This window comes from Eleutherodactylus coqui, chromosome 12 (genome assembly GCF_035609145.1).
Source record: "Eleutherodactylus coqui strain aEleCoq1 chromosome 12, aEleCoq1.hap1, whole genome shotgun sequence".
Taxonomy (NCBI): domain Eukaryota; kingdom Metazoa; phylum Chordata; class Amphibia; order Anura; family Eleutherodactylidae; genus Eleutherodactylus; species Eleutherodactylus coqui.
Genome location: NC_089848.1, coordinates 132,159,315 through 132,175,959, shown reverse-complemented (window position 1 = coordinate 132,175,959; position 16,645 = coordinate 132,159,315). Strand labels below are relative to the sequence as shown.

Here is a 16,645-nt window from a genome sequence, read left to right as displayed (position 1 = left end):
GTGGGGTGTTCCATCCCTGCTATTTTAGTGTGAGAGAAACTAAAATAAAATGTGTTAATCACTTTCCCCCCCCCCCCCCCCCCCCCCCCATCACCACCATCATTGATTTCACGGGGTGTTTAAAAAAACAGTAAGGCTTTCGTTTCCTTTTTCCAAATTTTTTTTTTTTTTTTTTTTTAACCGGTTGTATTATCTATAGGGGTTATATAGGACCTCTGGGGGACAGTCACATGTCTGTATTTTACACACTTCTGCTGTAACTGGAGCATCTATAGGAGCCCGAGTTACAGGGAAAAACTGAGAGCCGGTGTGGGGTCCGCTGAGACCCTGCAGCTCTGACAGGCCGGAGGTAGCTGGCAGTAAATGACACTGCTGCTTTCTGCGTTCTTTAAGTAGCTGGTCTCCTCCTTGGGGTCTTCGGCTGTGTCTGATTGGCTCATGCTATCTTCCAGAAAAGGAGCTTTAATCCCGCACTATAAATTTACACCTCTTGGACCTTAATGGGTTAAAAAAAAAAACTCTTGCCTCTTTCAGTGTTCAGCAGCTTTGCTGAAATTGCATCTCCATGGTAACAGACCACAATGAAACCCCTTTGTAGTCTGATCTTGTGATGGTGCTACCTTTTATATGGCCCCTACTTCTTTGTAAGCTGCAGTAGCTATCTTTGCAGGAAGTGCGGACGGCTGCAGGATCGGCTGCGTAGTGAAAAATGGCGGTGACTTTATAGGGAAAAGCCTGTTCTCAAAGTTTCTGCACCTTGACTCTCCTGATTGTCGAGGTGTCCATAACATCTGAGGGGTCTGTCTGGTTGAAGCACGTTCCCCGTCTCCTGCGATGCGGTGATCCGGCGCTGGATCTTCGTCTTTTTATTGGTTATGGATCTATTTTTGTTTCCACCACTATAGAATTCTCCGGCCCGCGGTAAGATGGCGGCCGCTTCCTCGATGACCCCGGTGCTGAGCGAATCGTCACAGAGCAACTCGACTCCTCTTGCAATCCAAAATAAAGAAAACTCCGGGAAGAACAAGCTGCTGATATCGTGTAAGTAACTCGCAGGCCGTACTTACAGGCGATCAGCATGTCCTGTTTTTGGGTTATTCCACTCTGAGAATCGCCCATTTCTTGTGGGAGCCAAAAAAAAAATCGCACTTAATCTGTATTTTTATTTTACCTCTTTGAAGAAAGCGTCGTCGTCTCCCCCCCCACCCCCCTCCCCCCTCCTTCCTCCCCGCGTTAAAATCTCATGTTTTGTGATGTGTGTAACTCAGAATTGCTTTGCAGCTGCTGAGCAGTCGCAGGTTTACGACTGAAGCCCGAAGGACGTCTCGTTCGCGTCGCCGCGGATCTTCTGGCTTCTTCAATCATGTAAGGCGGATTCTGGGAGTTCCGTGCTGCGGACGTCTCACCCTCTGCTTCCCTTTTCAGCACCCGCGGTGAACACCTCCAGTCCCAGCATGCCGGTGAAATGTCTGACGCCAAACCTCTTGAAGTTCCGGGCGCAGCGCGGCACGTCCAGCACCAGCAGTCAGTCCCGCTTGTGTCTGTCCAGTATGGAGTCGGATTATTGCAGTAGTCCAAAGTGGGAAACCGGAAACCAGGTTTGTGATGCGATTGGTCGTCTGGATGTGATTCTGAGCCTTACGTAAGCTGCGGCTCGGGGAGGGTAATGGCGGCACAGTCTGTTGTGGGCTTTATATAGCAGCGCGCAAATCCTTACTGACTGCGGCATTCAAGTTATTCTTCAGTGGCCGTTGGTAGCCTTACAGCTTTATTGTATGGAAATGATTGGTGGGATGACCCCCACTATTGTGCCACGGCGGGGGAGGTAGTGACATTGTAGTACGGCACATTGATGGCTCTGGAGCTTTGCCTGCACCATCACTTTGCCTGAACCCCTTCTCACCCAACCCCCCTCCCCGTTCCCCGCTGGCACCCGAATCTTTGCGGATAAGCAGGCATGTACTCGGTAAGGACGATACTCGCTTATGTATCTGTCCTTACAGAGTACGCTCCCTCATCTCTAGTTACCATGTCTGTCAAAAGCAAAGTAAAAGCAAGATGCACTGCAATACCGAAGTATTGTAGTGTATTCTATCACTGATCATAAGATCATGTTGAAGTGCCTTATTGGGACATTAAACAAAAAAATCTAAAATCCAAACAAACTTGTTGTTTTTTGTTTGTTTTTTTGTAGTTTTTTTTAATTGCATTTTCGAAGATTTGTTGTTTTTAACCCCTAAGTTCCAAGAGCTATAACTGTAACTTTTTTTTTTTTTTCATCATCCTAGCCACATGAGGCCTTGTGTGTTTGCGGGACGATTTGTATCTTCTAACGGTACCACTTTGGGATACATGAAATGTATCTGAGAGAAAGGAAAAGAAATTAACACCACGACCGTCTGTCTTTTTTTTCTTTTTCCTTGAGGTATTCTGTTACTTTTAGGCCGGGCTCACGCGACCGAAAGCATAAACACTGCAGGTATCACAATGTTTTATTGCCATGTAAGCCAGCTATCGCTCTGTATGGCAGCAGTGGTGCACTGAGCATGACGGCGTATCTCACGCCTGCTGCTGTGCGCAGTGTGACTAGTGTGTTTTTTGTGTTTTTATATTTCCCGCTGTATCTTTCAGTGGCGTTGCATACTAAACACCGCACATACTGGTGTATTGCGCATGTACAGTGTTTTATATGGAACCCTTAGAGAATAGGGATGTACGCCGGTACTCTGCGGTAAAACTGAACATGCGGCGTTCTTTTTACGCACGATTTTATATGCAGTTAAACCTCCGCTAGTGTCAGCGGGTCAATACAAATGAATGTACTTTCATAGACTCCATTGACGGACATTCCGCTCGTGAGTCCAGCCGCACTCTGCTGGTCGCCGCCATCACAGGAATAACAGTTTATTGTATGTTCGTATTCTTCTTCTCTGTGTTCCAAGAGCTGTGATGTTTTTAACTTTTCACCAGCTGAGCTCTGCGAGGTTTTGATTTCCCCATGACATCATGACAGCATACGCTGGAGGTTGCTCACCTGCTGACCTGAAGGGACAGGAAGAGGCAGAATATAAAAAGCACCTCCCCTCCACCAACACCAGTGTTTTTCCTGTCCCTTCAGGACAGCAGCGGCAGAACTCCAGCAACGCTGTCCCATGCCGGAGGAGGACTTACTGGCGAAGCGGCGGCGTGGATCTTTCGGGCAGCCCCGGCAAACCCAGTGGGAAGGACCCCATCTGGGAGCTTTCCGGGGCATTTCGGGCGGCGGCCGCCATCTCCGCGGCCGCCATCTCCGGTGGGCCGGGGTCCAAGTACGGGCTGCCGGCACCACTGCGGCCGTCATTACGGCGGCGGCCGCCATCTCCGGGTCCAGGGCCGACAGGAGCGCTCCAGGGGGCGTGGCTTCGGATACAGCGCGGTGACGTCAGGCGCTCCGCAAAGGGGGCGTGGCCTGGCGCGGCCGGCGCCAAATTCAAAAATCTGCTGCCCCTGCATCAGCTGGTGGTGTTTCTCCACGCTAAGGAACGATCCTAAGCACAGGAAGCGTTCCTGCAAGGCGCAAGATGTCGACCAGAGAGGACCCAGAGACCCTCCTAACTGTAAGTGGTCCAGTGGACCAACCTACACCTGCACTACATACACTTCCCGACTAACAGAGTTTCCCTTGTCTTACAGGACAGGGATACTCAAAAACCGAGGGAGGCTAGACGCAGGAGTAAAAAATGTCCAGTATGTCTAACCAAACTCGACGACTCCTGCACAAAAACGTTATGCGCTACCTGCTCCGCGAAAATTATGCAGGAGGAAAAAACTTCCCTTATGGCCGAAATTCGGTCAGTTGTCCGAGAAGAAGTGCAGTCCTCCCTCTCAGACCTCCAACCTGGGCCTTCCGGGGTTACACGCAGGTCGGTTCCGGCGGTGTCTGAGTCTGACTCCGACATAGCGGAAAATGTGGATTTTGACGGGGAAGTGACACAGGAGGACAAGAAATATCTTTTCTCTACCACGGACATGGATCAGCTGCTAAAAGCAGTACGCAGGACCATGCAGGTGGAGGAAGATGTGCAGCAACCCCGCACAGTCCAGGAGGATATGTTCGCGGGGTTACTCCCGCAACAAAAATCTTCATTCCCCGTAAACGCCACGCTCAAGCAGCTGATTCTAAATGAGTGGGAGAGCGTGGATCAGGCTCCGCTAATCCCCAGGGAATTTAAAGAACGCCTGTTATTTCCGGGAGATGAAGTGTCCTTTTTGGACGAGATACCTAAAGTCGATGCTGCAATTGCCATGGTATCCAGAAAGTCCGGGTTGCCCTTTGAGGATACGTCCCACTTAAAGGACCCGTTGGACCATAAGGTGGACACATCCATGCGTAAAGCCTGGTCTACTTCCGGTCTCATCATGAAAGCTAACATCGCGGCCACTTCCGTGGCTCGTTCCATGGCAATCTGGTTGGACCAATTCGCAGCCCTAGTGGACCAAAAAGCCCCTAGGGAGGAGTTCGCAAGCGGCATCCCTCTGCTGCGAATGGCAACAGGGTTCCTGGCAGATGCTTCGATGGAAACAGTCCGCCTCGGAGCCCGCATGGCAGCCCTATCGAACACCGCCAGAAGGGCAGTGTGGGTGAAAGAGTGGTCAGGGGACGCAGCGTCCAAAAATAGGCTATGTACCCTACCGTTCCGGGGCGGGCGTATATTCGGACCAGACCTGGATCGTCTGCTGGAGAAAGCAGCTGACAAGAGTCACGGACTGCCTGCCACCAGACCACCCAAGAGACCCTTCACCCCTCATCCCTCGTCTACGTACGCCGGGAAGGGAAAGACCGGAAGATGGTCTTATCCAAAGGGCGGAAGGGGTAAGACTTTAACTTTTGTCCCTCAGCCCATACTTTCAGGCCCGGTAGGGGGTAGACTGACTCGCTGTGCCAATAGCTGGCGTAGTATTACAACTAATGAGTGGGTACTGCACCTAGTGGCGGAGGGGTACAGGATCGAGCTACTATCCCGCCCCCCGGACAGGTTTATGATAACCCCAACCCAGTCTCCAGGCCTAGAACAGGCTCTGTTGGAGGGCGTACGGAACCTGCAGGGTCTCGGCGCAATTATCCCAGTCCCTAAGAAGGAACAGGGAAAAGGTTTCTATTCCCCCCTCTTTCTGGTTCCCAAACCAGACGGCTCCCACCGCACCATTATCAATTTAAAACAACTGAATAAATTCATTGAATATAGGAGATTCAAAATGGAAACCATTAGAACTGCAACTCCTTTAATTGCCAGGGATAACGTAATGGCTACAATAGACCTTAAGGATGCCTATTTTCATATCCCTATTTACGCCAACTCACAAAAATTTCTGAGGTTTGCGCTGAGGGTAGAGGGGGAAATCCGCCACTTCCAGTTCGTCTGCCTACCATTTGGAATCCCCTCGGCTCCGCGAATTTTTTCCAAGGTCGTGATGGAAATGGTGGCCTTCTTACGAAATCAGGGTGTCATGATCATCCCCTACTTAGACGACTTCCTGTTGGTGGCAGATTCCCCGTCTGCTCTGAGATCACACTTAGAGTCCACATTGCAATTATTTAAGGAGCTTGGCTGGATTGTTAACGAGTCAAAATCCAACATGGAGCCAGAAACCAGGAAGAAATTCCTGGGTGTCATCCTGGATTCCAGTCTACAAAATTCGTCCCTTCCTCCCCTAAGAAAACATCTTATCATAGAGGAATGTTCCAACCTATATAAAAAAACATAGGGTAACGATAAGAGACGCAATGCGGATCCTGGGACTAATGACTTCGTGCATCGGCGTGGTCCCCTGGGCCCAATTCCACAGTCGCGGACTCCAGTCACTAATTCTCCAGAATTGGGACAAATTGCAGGCTTCGCTTGATCAGACAATCCCTATTTCTGCGGAAGCCAGAGCTTCACTCCGTTGGTGGGTGTCGTCGGACAACCTGTGTCAGGCATCCGATTGGAACTTGGACCCGGCCGTAATAATCACGACCGATGCCAGCGCCAAAGGGTGGGGGGCCCACTTTGAAGGCGGTTATGTACAGGGGGCCTGGGACGTTCACGAGAAAGCTAGCTCATCGAACTTTAGGGAGCTTAAAGCTGTATGGAAATCCCTGCGTAGCCTGCAAACACGATTAGTGGCGAAACATGTGAGGATCTTCTCAGACAATATGACAACAGTATCACTCATTCGCCACCAGGGTACCACCAGGAATCCTCCACTACAACGACTGGCGGGGCGGATCCTTCAATGGGCGGAAGGCACAACAAAGTCCCTATCGGCCTTTCATATAAGAGGAGCCGAGAACTCAGCCGCGGACTTTTTAAGCAGAAGGAAAGTGGACCCAGGAGAGTGGGAACTCCATCCAGAGGTGTTCAGCCTTCTTGTGGAGAAGTGGGGGGTACCAGAAGTAGACCTCTTTGCGTCAAGCGCAAACACCAAATGCCGGCTTTTCTTTTCCAGAGGCGCAGAGAAACAGGCCCTGGGCACGGACGCTCTCTCTCACCCCTGGGATTGGGACCTAGCGTATGCCTTTCCCCCTCTACCACTAATCCCGCTTCTGCTAAGGAAATTACTGCAGTCAACCCTAACAGTAATTTTTGTAGCACCATATTGGCCCAAAAGACCGTGGTTCCCCCTCCTGAGATCCCTGTCAGTGGGAGAGCCCTTCCACCTTCCAACAAGACCGGACCTACTGTCGCAGGGCCCTCTTCTTTACCCGGAAGTTCACAAGTTCAGGCTTACGGCCTGGAGCTTGAGCGGGTAAAGTTCCTAGGAAAGGGTCTTTCCCCTAAGGTTATTTCCACCATTAGCGAGAGCCTTAAACCCTCGACACACAAAATCTACTCCAAAGTCTGGAAAAAATTTTCGGAGTGGTTAGGCCAGGACATCCAGCAGCTGGATCAGCCAGACGTCCGGAAAATCTTAGATTTTCTCCAGGCGGGCCTGGATAAAGGTTTGAGTCCGAATACGCTCAAAGTCCAAATTGCGGCCTTGGGGGCATTCTTCGATCTCGCGCTAGCGGAGCACAGGTGGATTAGGAGATTTCTTAGAGGGGCGAGCAGATTACATCCATCCACACGGGCCACGGCACCACCCTGGGATCTAACCATAGTCCTTCAGGCCTTATGCGACCCCCCATTTGAACCGATTACGGATCTATCCATCGCCTGGCTGACATACAAGGTAGCCCTGCTTGTGGCAGTTACGTCAGCCAGACGCGTGGGGGAAATCCAGGCCCTCTCACGAAGGGCCCCATATATGACTATCCACCCGGACAAAATAGTTTTTTCTTTAGACCCATCCTTCCAGCCTAAAGTATTGTCAGATTTCCACAGGGGCCAACCAATAGTTATTCCAGCCTTTTGCCAAAATTTCAAAAATGCAAAAGAACAAAAGCTCCATAATATAGACGTCAAAAGAGCTGTACTAGCGTACCTCGAGGCAACAGAAAGTTTCAGGAAGTCTGACAAACTTTTCGTTCAATTTCAGGGGCAGGCCAAAGGAAAGGCCGCTTCTAAAGATGCAATCGCCAGGTGGCTCAGGAGAGCCATCCAGGAGGCTTACAAGGCCAAGGGCATCCCCCCTCCAGAAGGATTGAAGGCCCACTCAACGAGAGCGGTGGCATCCTCTTGGGCGGAGAGAGCGCACGCATCAATTGAGCAAATCTGTAACGCAGCCACATGGACTTCAGGCCATACTTTCATCAAACATTATAGGCTGGACTTTAAATATAGTCAGGACGCATCCTTCGGTAGGAAGGTGCTCCAAGCCGTAATCCCTCCCTAAAAAGCCCATGCCACTTATTTGGTATTCCTCCAGCGTATGCTGTCATGATGTCATGGGGAAAACGGGAATTTTTTCTTACCGATAATTCCCTTTCTGGAAGACATCATGACAGCATACGGGCTTTTTTCCCCCCCTTACCAACATGGTTACCCTAGTTTGTCCAACACATGAGGTAATGTGTATGCTTTAACTTTGTTTTCTGAGGTGTGTGATGTCAATAAAAACACACCTTCTGGTTAAGTAACTGGTCACTGTGGTCATTTGGAACGCACTGCTGTTGGTGGAGGGGAGGTGCTTTTTATATTCTGCCTCTTCCTGTCCCTTCAGGTCAGCAGGTGAGCAACCTCCAGCGTATGCTGTCATGATGTCTTCCAGAAAGGGAATTATCGGTAAGAAAAAATTCCCGTTTTTTGTGGGGTGAGCTGTAGTTTCCATTGGTACCATTTTAGGGTAACTGCAAATTTTTTATTTTTTTGTTTTATTTTTTTTTTGTGAAACTAAAAATGGTAATTTCTTGGCTTTTTGTGCTTATTCAGTATACATGCACTCACTATTACTTTGGTTAATATGATTCTGGAAATAGGTTTCACATTCTTTTACTTAGACATAATAAAAGCCCTTTTTTGGGGTAAGAAATGTTACTTTTTTTCCATTTGCCTTACCACCTTCTATGCCCCACAACAGTTTTTTTTTTCTTTTTTATTTCACCAAATACTCTGTGGAGGCCTCGTTTTTTGAGATTTTGAGCTGTAGTTTCCTTTAAAAAGTTGCCTGTTCCCAAAATAGTTTGAATCCCTTTTTATTGCGTTATTTTGAATTTTTAGATTTTATGTTTTTGTAATTTTTTTTGTTTTGTTTTGTCCCTCCTTTGTAGATGTGATTGTTCTCTGGCTGCTGCGCTACTCTGCAGTACTTATGTAATGCAGTATAGTGGGACCTACTGGTGGCCATGAGGATCTTTCAGCCACTGCGATCACATTGAAGGGGGCCGATGAAAGACGGTGTTCTTATATGCTGGCACGTTAGAACATCAAACTATGTTCCTGGTATTTAAATAGTTGAACTGTAATCAGCACCTACGGTCGCCATCACTCGCCACCTACGGTCGCCATCACTCGCCACCTACGGTCGCCATTACTCGCCACCTACGGTCGCCATCACTCGCCACCTACGGTCGCCATCACTCGCCACCTACGGTCGCCATCACTCGCCACCTACGGTCGCCATCACTCGCCACCTACGGTCGCCATCACTCGCCACCTACGGTCGCCATCACTCGCCACCTACGGTCGCCATCACTCGCCACCTACGGTCGCCATCACTCGCCACCTACGGTCGCCATCACTCGCCACCTACGGTCTTCCTGGCATAGAAGCCGACCGGCTGATACCTGTACACACACAGTTGGTATCGCTGCATCCTATCTTGTGGGGTGAACACTATAAAGTCCGTGTACCGCCAACAGTACCAATAACTACAGCTCACCCTGCAGACGACATAAAGCCCTCACACAGCACCGCCTGTGGAAAAATACAAATGTTAGTGCTTTTTTTTTTTTTTTTTTTTTTTTTATTATTTTGGAAAACTTATTTTTGACATTCAAAGTCAGTGTTTGTTTGTTTTGGTTTTTTGTTTGTTTTGTTTTGTGCCAAAGTAGAAAAACCTAATAAATCTAAATGTAGAGCTTTGATGTCCTCTCAGTTGTCGCCCAAAATGTCTGAAAGTACTGCTTGTTCCATGATAAAACAAGCCGCCATATGCTTATGTTGATGGCAAATTAATGTAGGGATTCTGAAGTGCAGAGAATCTAGTTGGCAGCATGATTAGGCTGGGGACTGCGTGACGGGTCAGTCCGGAGGAGGATGATGATGGTACCTTTCAGTTTTCTTCACCACATGCTCCAGCTTGTCCCACTTCCCGCACAGTAAGGCAGCGGATCGTCTCCTGCAGTGTCTCGGCGGTCTTCAGTCTATTAACATGCCCTTCCTAGGTATAGTGCCTTTAAAGACCCTCTGTGCTTGAGCCACAACAGGGCCACCAGTGCATGTTCAGACTCTGGCGGCCGTCCATTATGACATTGTGTGCGTATGCTGGACCCCGACTGACGTGTCTGGTGCGCTGGCAACCTACTGCTGGATCCCCTAGGGCAGCGCAGGCACGGAGGGTCTTGGCATGTGGAGTGTCTCAGAGGGGCGGGTTACAGACGAAAGCGGGGACAGAGCGCCTGGATAACTGCGGGAGTTGATCCACCAACAGACGGATTTTATGTCGCTTGCATAACGTGCAGCAAGAGGGATATTTTACCGCTGCAGCACCTGATGAAGAAGTGAGTTATCGTCGTCATCGTCCATTTGTGGCACAACTTAAACAATTGGCTTATGCTTGTAACACTCACAGATCTGCTTTAGGGTGTTAACCCCTTAATGATGCTGCCTTCAACTTATTTTATATTCTGTTGACATAGAAACTTTTTAAAGTTGGGTTTTTTTTTTTTTTTGTGCATTAAATACCACAGAACTCGTCCCGCAGAAAGCGAGCCTTCAGACCGCTAAGTGGAGTGAACAAAAATGCAATTCCCCATCTTTGGGGGGGTTCCTATTTTCACGGCGTACACACTGCTGCAAAAATGACAAGAGTCCGTACGATTACGGTTCTACAGACTTATTTCTTAAGATTTTTATTTTTAAATGTTAGTTTCCGCCGCCTTCTTCTGGCAAATATAACTTTTTTTTTTGGTCAACATTCTTGTATGAGGGCTCTTTGCTGCAGAACGTCCTGTAGTTTCTATCTTTACTATTTTGGAGAATGTAGGTGTTGTTCGTCTTATTTGGTTACCCTGTCTCCAAGAAAAAAATAGTGGTACTTTTTTTTTTTTTTTTCTTTCCCCCACATTTATTTTTTAAGCCGTTCACTTTGCAGGATAAGTTTTGCTTTGATAGATTGGGTTCAGCAATAGCAAGTGTTTATATAGAATATTTTTTTTGTTTGTTTTAAACTTTCATTATCTTTTTGGGGTTTGTTTTTTCTTTTTTTCTAATAAAACTTTTTTTCTTTTTCTTTTTTGTGTGTTTTTTGGTACCCTCTCCTGTGATCATTGGATAGCTCATAGAGTAGAAATCGAATGCACTATAATGAAAGTCTATGGTCTTTCTGACAGACTGTCTATTACACCAGGCCTTCAAAATCTCATTTTGGAGGGGCCGTTCGATACCTTCCCGAATGCCAGTCAGGGCATTTAAAGGATTAACCACTACGATCAGCAAGTGTGTGTCATCTGTCAAAGACAGCCAACACTGGCAATGTATGGGGCGGGATCGCCCCCCCGATCCCACTCTCTAACCCTGTGCACCCAGGAAGTAAATATATGTCCCGGGGTGTGAAAGGGCTAAAAACTAAATGTAACAATATTTTATGAGCTGCACTCCTGATCATTATAATGGTGGTTTTTTTATTTACTTATTTTTTCTCCTGTTTTCTAGGATTTAGAAGGTCCGTCCTATCTGAGCTCCAGTCGTTTAAAGAATAGTCTGTCTGATAAGTCAGTGGGCAAACTCCAGGTAGGAAAAGTCACCAAGTGCCTGAAGGATCTGGAGTCGGCCATCTCGCCTATCGTTCGCAGAAACAGCAAGAAATCGAACTCTCAGACTAACCCTAGAGACCTAGGAGACACTCCCATTGCCGGTCTGAACGCAAAGGGCGTCATAAGGAAATGTCTTTATGTCCCCAACACTCGGGAAGAAAAGGAGAACTTGGGTGCGCGCGGGAAGTTAAGAGAATTGCCCAGATCTCCAGAGTCGCCTCCTTGGCTGGCAAGTTCCTCCTTAGATCCCATAAAGTACCACGAAGATGAAGGCGCCGATAGAGTCGGAGTCAAAAGGAGTTTTTCGCATGTTGAAACGAGTCCGGAGGAAGATCTTAAGGACAAGAAAAATGCTTCCCGGTATAAACGCCCTTACAAAGTCTCCGACGTTAAGGTCAACCCCAGTACCGGCCTAACAATGGAGATCAATGCCTTGTTTCTTGGTGACCTGGGCAAAAGCACCGCGAATGAAAAACTAGAGAATGGTTTTATTCCCGCTCCGCCGGCTCTGGAGACGTTCGGCTCAGGAAATGCTGTTGCCAAGAACTTGTTGTGCGAGTTAGATGAGAACTCCGAGCTGGTGGAGAGCGGTGGCACCAGTGGACCAGGGGAGGGCGATACTCGCAAGCAAAGCGCCAGTGATGGTTCGGAGTCTTCGCCTAATAATATGTCCATTACTGAACACCCGCTGGAGAGGAAGCTGTCTGATGTGGATAAGAGCATGAAGGAACTGTCTTTTAAGTCTGAGAGTGAAGCTGATACAGACTCGTCCGAGGAAGCAAATGCACCCGCATCAGCTGAAAACCAAGAGCGGCCGGAGGGTATCGGCGCCCGTCGTAGCTTTACGGAATTGACCAATGATTCTTTGGCATCTCCAGCAATGGCAAGGATCTTAAATGCGTCTAAACGAAGAACCATGGTGGCTTTCAGGAGCTACAACAGTTCTATAAATGCGTCCAACCTCTCAGAACCTTCCCGGATAAGCGTCGGATCAGTGGATAAAATCCATTACTCTCTGGCTTGTACAGGATCTTACCCGTTGACGGTTACTCCTGCCCAAAAGGATAGAACATACAAGAATTTCCAGGTATGACCGAATATACTTCATGTGTAACGTCAGACCAAAGTGCTGAGACAGACGTTATGTAGACCGTTTCTAGGAGGTTACCATCTATGATGGACCGTGGTAGAGCTTCAGTTTCAGTGTCCATTAGCGGTGTTGATTGCTTGACTGTAGATTATTGAAGACTGTCGGACATCATGGAATGAGACCAGGCTTGAGAAAGTATCTCCTACTGTGGTGGACTTGGCATAATTAAAGAGGATGTAAACTATGGTCGATGTACAGGACTGCTCATCAATAGTAGATCAGCAGAGGTCTGCTATCCAGGACCCGCACTGATCAACTGTTTGCGCAGCCAGTGCGTTCGTGCACTGAGCAGACATGTACGGGAAGCAGACAGCTCTGTTCTCGCTACAGTGGCCAGGCTTGGTATTGCAGGCATTAAAGTAAATGTGATCTTTGCCTGTAGTACCAAGCTTGTCTACCGCAGAGAGAATAGAGCTGTCTGCTTCTTGTAGAACTCTGCTCCCTGCATGAGGCCCAACAAATAGGTGATCCGAGGGAGTGCAGGGAGGTAGACCCCTGCCAATCTATGGTTAATGGCCTGTCCTGCACATAGACCATAGTTGACAACTGGACAACCCCTTTAAACACTACATATTTCCCTGAGGCAATCTGCAGTTTCCCATGAAGGGCTGATCCTTGTGGGTTTCTGCTATTGGGACACATTGCAATCAGCTGACTGGCAGTGGGCCTTCATTTAGGGAAAGGCTTCTCTGAATGGGACTACACACGGAAGGTTCTGGGGTTTCAGTGGTGTAACCAAACCAGAGGCTTAATGGGCATAGAAGGTGCAGAAATTGCCTTAGCTAGCCCCACCACATTGATCACCACTCGGACCTGGCTCGGGAATGTCAGGACAACATTACCAGAGAGCAGACGGGATGTCCGGCACCACCGGGGTCCACTTAAAGGGGTTGTGCCAAAATGAAACCTAAACATTGAATAGGGTACCCCCTCTTGGGACCATCTATGAACCAGAACGAAAGGGCTGCTCCTGTCCGGCAGTACTTGGCCTGAAGGGAAAGTGTCAGGTTAGCTGTGGCTTCTGCAAAATCGTCTGTTTGCCGGGGGTATAAGGAACAGGGCTTGGTATGATCAGCTGATCGCCTCGAGACCCCCGTTCTCATGGAGTTGCCAAAATGCCAAGTGTGTGGCATAATCTGACGACACTTTGGCAATTACATGCCGCCATGGTCAAATCCTAAATAATAACATAGGGGGGGATACTCGCCTGCCCCGACACTCATTTCTCCAGTGGCCGGATCCCGCTGATCCTCCCTTCCAGCTGCACAAAAATACTATTAATGATCTATCCTCCCTTACCTCTGCATAGGTCATCAATAGTTGATCAGGCAGGACTCACTGCTCAGGACCCTAGCCGATCCGCTGATCGGGCGCCCGCTGACAGCACCCATTCTTCAGTGACATCGCCTGTAGTTTTAGGCTTCAACCATTACTGAGGTCACAGCAGCAGCTTCCTCTCCGATCCCAGCGTATACTGGCGCTGTCAGTGGGCGCCTGATCCAGAGGATAGGCCATCAATAGTATTTTTGTGGAAAACCCCTTTAATGGTCATGTGACCGCTGCCACAGTCACATGATCATCAGGATGTACATCCAGTGGTGAAGACCAGCAGAGGACCGGCCACTGGAGGACTAGGGGCTGAGTATTATTTTAGTATTGCCCCGGAGCGGTTTCTTTCCTTCTCGGATGGCCCTTTTTGCTGCTGGTAGCTTTGTACAAATGATTCCACGAACAATCCGCCTCATCGCTGATCGTTCTTAAATGTCTGGCCAGCTGAAGAGCAGGGACCGCTCGAATCACGTCCAACTCTCTTATTAGGGGGGTTAGAACCGACTTTGGTCTCATTTCAGGTGTTTATCCTCTTCAATTAAAAAAAAAAAAAATCCTCAGCCAGAAGTCCTTTCCTAGGAAGTTGTGCAAGACAAAGGCAGCCGTTCCTGTAGCGGATTCAACATCCAAACTTTTTCAAGACTGTTTTTGAAAACTAGAAGTCATTTGGTTGCTAAGTAATGGAACATAAAATTAAACTTTTTTATTTATTTATTTATTTTTATTTACTTTTAGGGTCAGTCAGAAACACCTTACAGGACACCAAAGAGCGTGCGGCGAGGAGCGGCCCAGGCCGAGAATGAGAAAATCCTTGGGACGCCGGATTACTTGGCTCCAGAGTTGTTACTCGGAAAGTCTCACGGTGAGTTTCTCCTTGCTGAATGGCCCCCTGGGTTCTGTCACTCACTCGGTGGCCATCCAAGTAAGGGTGCGTTCACACGGGTGATGAAATGGCGCACGTTTTGTGAGATGCATGAAAATGGAATCCTTTTCAATGGCTCTGTTTTACCTGGGTGATTTATCTCTCGGTGGTGATACTGCGAGACACAAAAACCACAACGTGTTCTACTTTCGTGGTGAGTCTCAAGTTGGAGTAGAACACATAGATGTGCGGTCTCCTGCATGGCGCACTGAGTGTCCTGCGCAATGCGAGTCACGTCTGAGAATGTGAGACATGCCTTGCGCTCGCCCGTGTGTATACACCCTAGGGTCTTGTTCTCACTGGCTCTGGCCTCAGGTTAACCATTGCTTTTCCTCTTTTCCATTGAAAAGCAGAAATACAGACATAAAGCGGAACAAGCAGAAAGGGTTAACTGAGGCGAACGCCAGTGGCAACCGACCCGAATAAAGTGTAATCTGTCATTCTGCACGTTTTCAGTCTGTATTAATGTCCGTGTAACGCGTGTTTTCTTTGTATGCAGGACTGCTGGTAGCCGGTAAGTTAACGATTGCCGCTTTGGTAGCGGGAAGCTGCTTTATACGCGGTCCACATCTAACAGCATTTGCCCAGCTGACTAAACATTTATTACTCCATTCTGTATATTTTGGATCATTTCATGAATCGGGAAACCTTCTATTTAAAGGGACTGACAAGGTTTAATAAAACTGTTGCTTTCCTCCAAAAACAGCGCTCGATCTGTCCACAGGTTGTCTGGTATTGCAGTTTATTTCCATTCACTTAAAGGGGTTGTCTCGCGAAAGCAAGTGGGGTAATGCACTTTGTAATGTACATCGTGCATTAAATATGAGCCATACAGAAGTTATTCACTTACCTTCCCTGCGCTGGCGTACCCATCTCCATGGCTCCGTCTAACTTCAGCGTCTAATCGCCCGATTGGCTGGAATCGGCACACGTGACGGGGCGGAGCTACGCGATGACGCTAGAAGGGGGCGGAGCCAGAACGCCGATGCTGCCGGGCAGACCCGAAGGCAGAAGACCCTTCTGCGCAAGCGCGTCTAATCGGGCGATTAGACGCTGAAGTTAGACGGAGCCATGGAGACGGGGACGCCAGCGCAGGGAAGGTAAGTGAATAACTTCTGTATGGCTCATATTTAATGCACGATGTATATTACAAAGTGCATTAATGCGGCCATACAGAAATGCTGAACCCCACTTGCTTTCGCAAGACAACCCCTTTAAGTGGAGCGGAGCTGTGATACCAGACACAACCCAGAGCTGTGGTGGTGGTCTCCGAAGTCCTGAAAAACCAGGCGGCTTTCTTCTAAGCTGTAAAACGGAGTCCACAGTATATTTTAAGTACAGACTATAAAATGGAGGAAAATTGCACGAAGATGGGTCGCTAAAGGGATTCTATCACCGGGTTCATGAAGCTCGACTCAGAGCTGAGCTCTTACTGAGGCGACCGCAACGGTCTCTCGCAAAAGGAAAGGTGAGAAAGCTGTCAATCTGCACGGTATGTGTGAGAAGTCGGCTTGGCCCGCCCTCGTGACTCAGTTGGGTTTCAAGTAGAACTTCATAAACCCGGTGCCAGAATGCCCATAAAATGTTCTGATAAATGATAAATTGTAGCTACGAAGGACATGAAACCTACCGATGTAGGTGATGATTTCACTTTGGCCAATCTGTGCTCATTAACCTGCACAGCATCGGCCTCGGTAACGGGGCCGAATGCAGAAAGAAGCAGCAAGGGATACGATGATGGGGGCCGGTAGAACATGACTACTGGTTATCATTCTGTCCTATGTTTTAGGTCAATAAATGATCACCAACCTTTCAATGTACTTTGCCGAAACCGATCATGTAGGTGACTACATGAAGCTTTGCAATATAC

The 16,645-nt window shown here is 48.3% G+C and overlaps 2 protein-coding genes across 3 annotated transcripts in view; both read left to right on the top strand.

Moving 5' to 3' along the window:
• Nucleotides 1-16,645, top strand: part of MASTL (microtubule associated serine/threonine kinase like) — a 30,364-nt gene that overhangs the window by 9,719 nt on the left and 4,000 nt on the right. Inside the window, exons 6-10 of one of the 2 annotated variants that reach the window (XM_066585492.1) lie at nucleotides 906-1,041; nucleotides 1,426-1,598; nucleotides 11,274-12,461; nucleotides 14,589-14,715; nucleotides 15,275-15,289. In XM_066585492.1, coding sequence (XP_066441589.1) covers nucleotides 906-1,041; nucleotides 1,426-1,598; nucleotides 11,274-12,461; nucleotides 14,589-14,715; nucleotides 15,275-15,289 — 1,639 coding nt within the window. The remainder of the gene's footprint in view (nucleotides 1-905; nucleotides 1,042-1,425; nucleotides 1,599-11,273; nucleotides 12,462-14,588; nucleotides 14,716-15,274; nucleotides 15,290-16,645) is intronic. The other variant, XM_066585493.1, reaches the window with a different exon arrangement.
• Nucleotides 3,283-5,857, top strand: LOC136587061 (uncharacterized). The gene is made up of 2 exons (XM_066585495.1): nucleotides 3,283-3,596; nucleotides 3,673-5,857. The coding sequence occupies exons 1-2, from the start codon at nucleotides 3,561-3,563 to the stop codon at nucleotides 5,743-5,745; spliced, it is 2,109 nt and encodes a 702-aa protein (XP_066441592.1). The 5' UTR covers nucleotides 3,283-3,560; the 3' UTR covers nucleotides 5,746-5,857.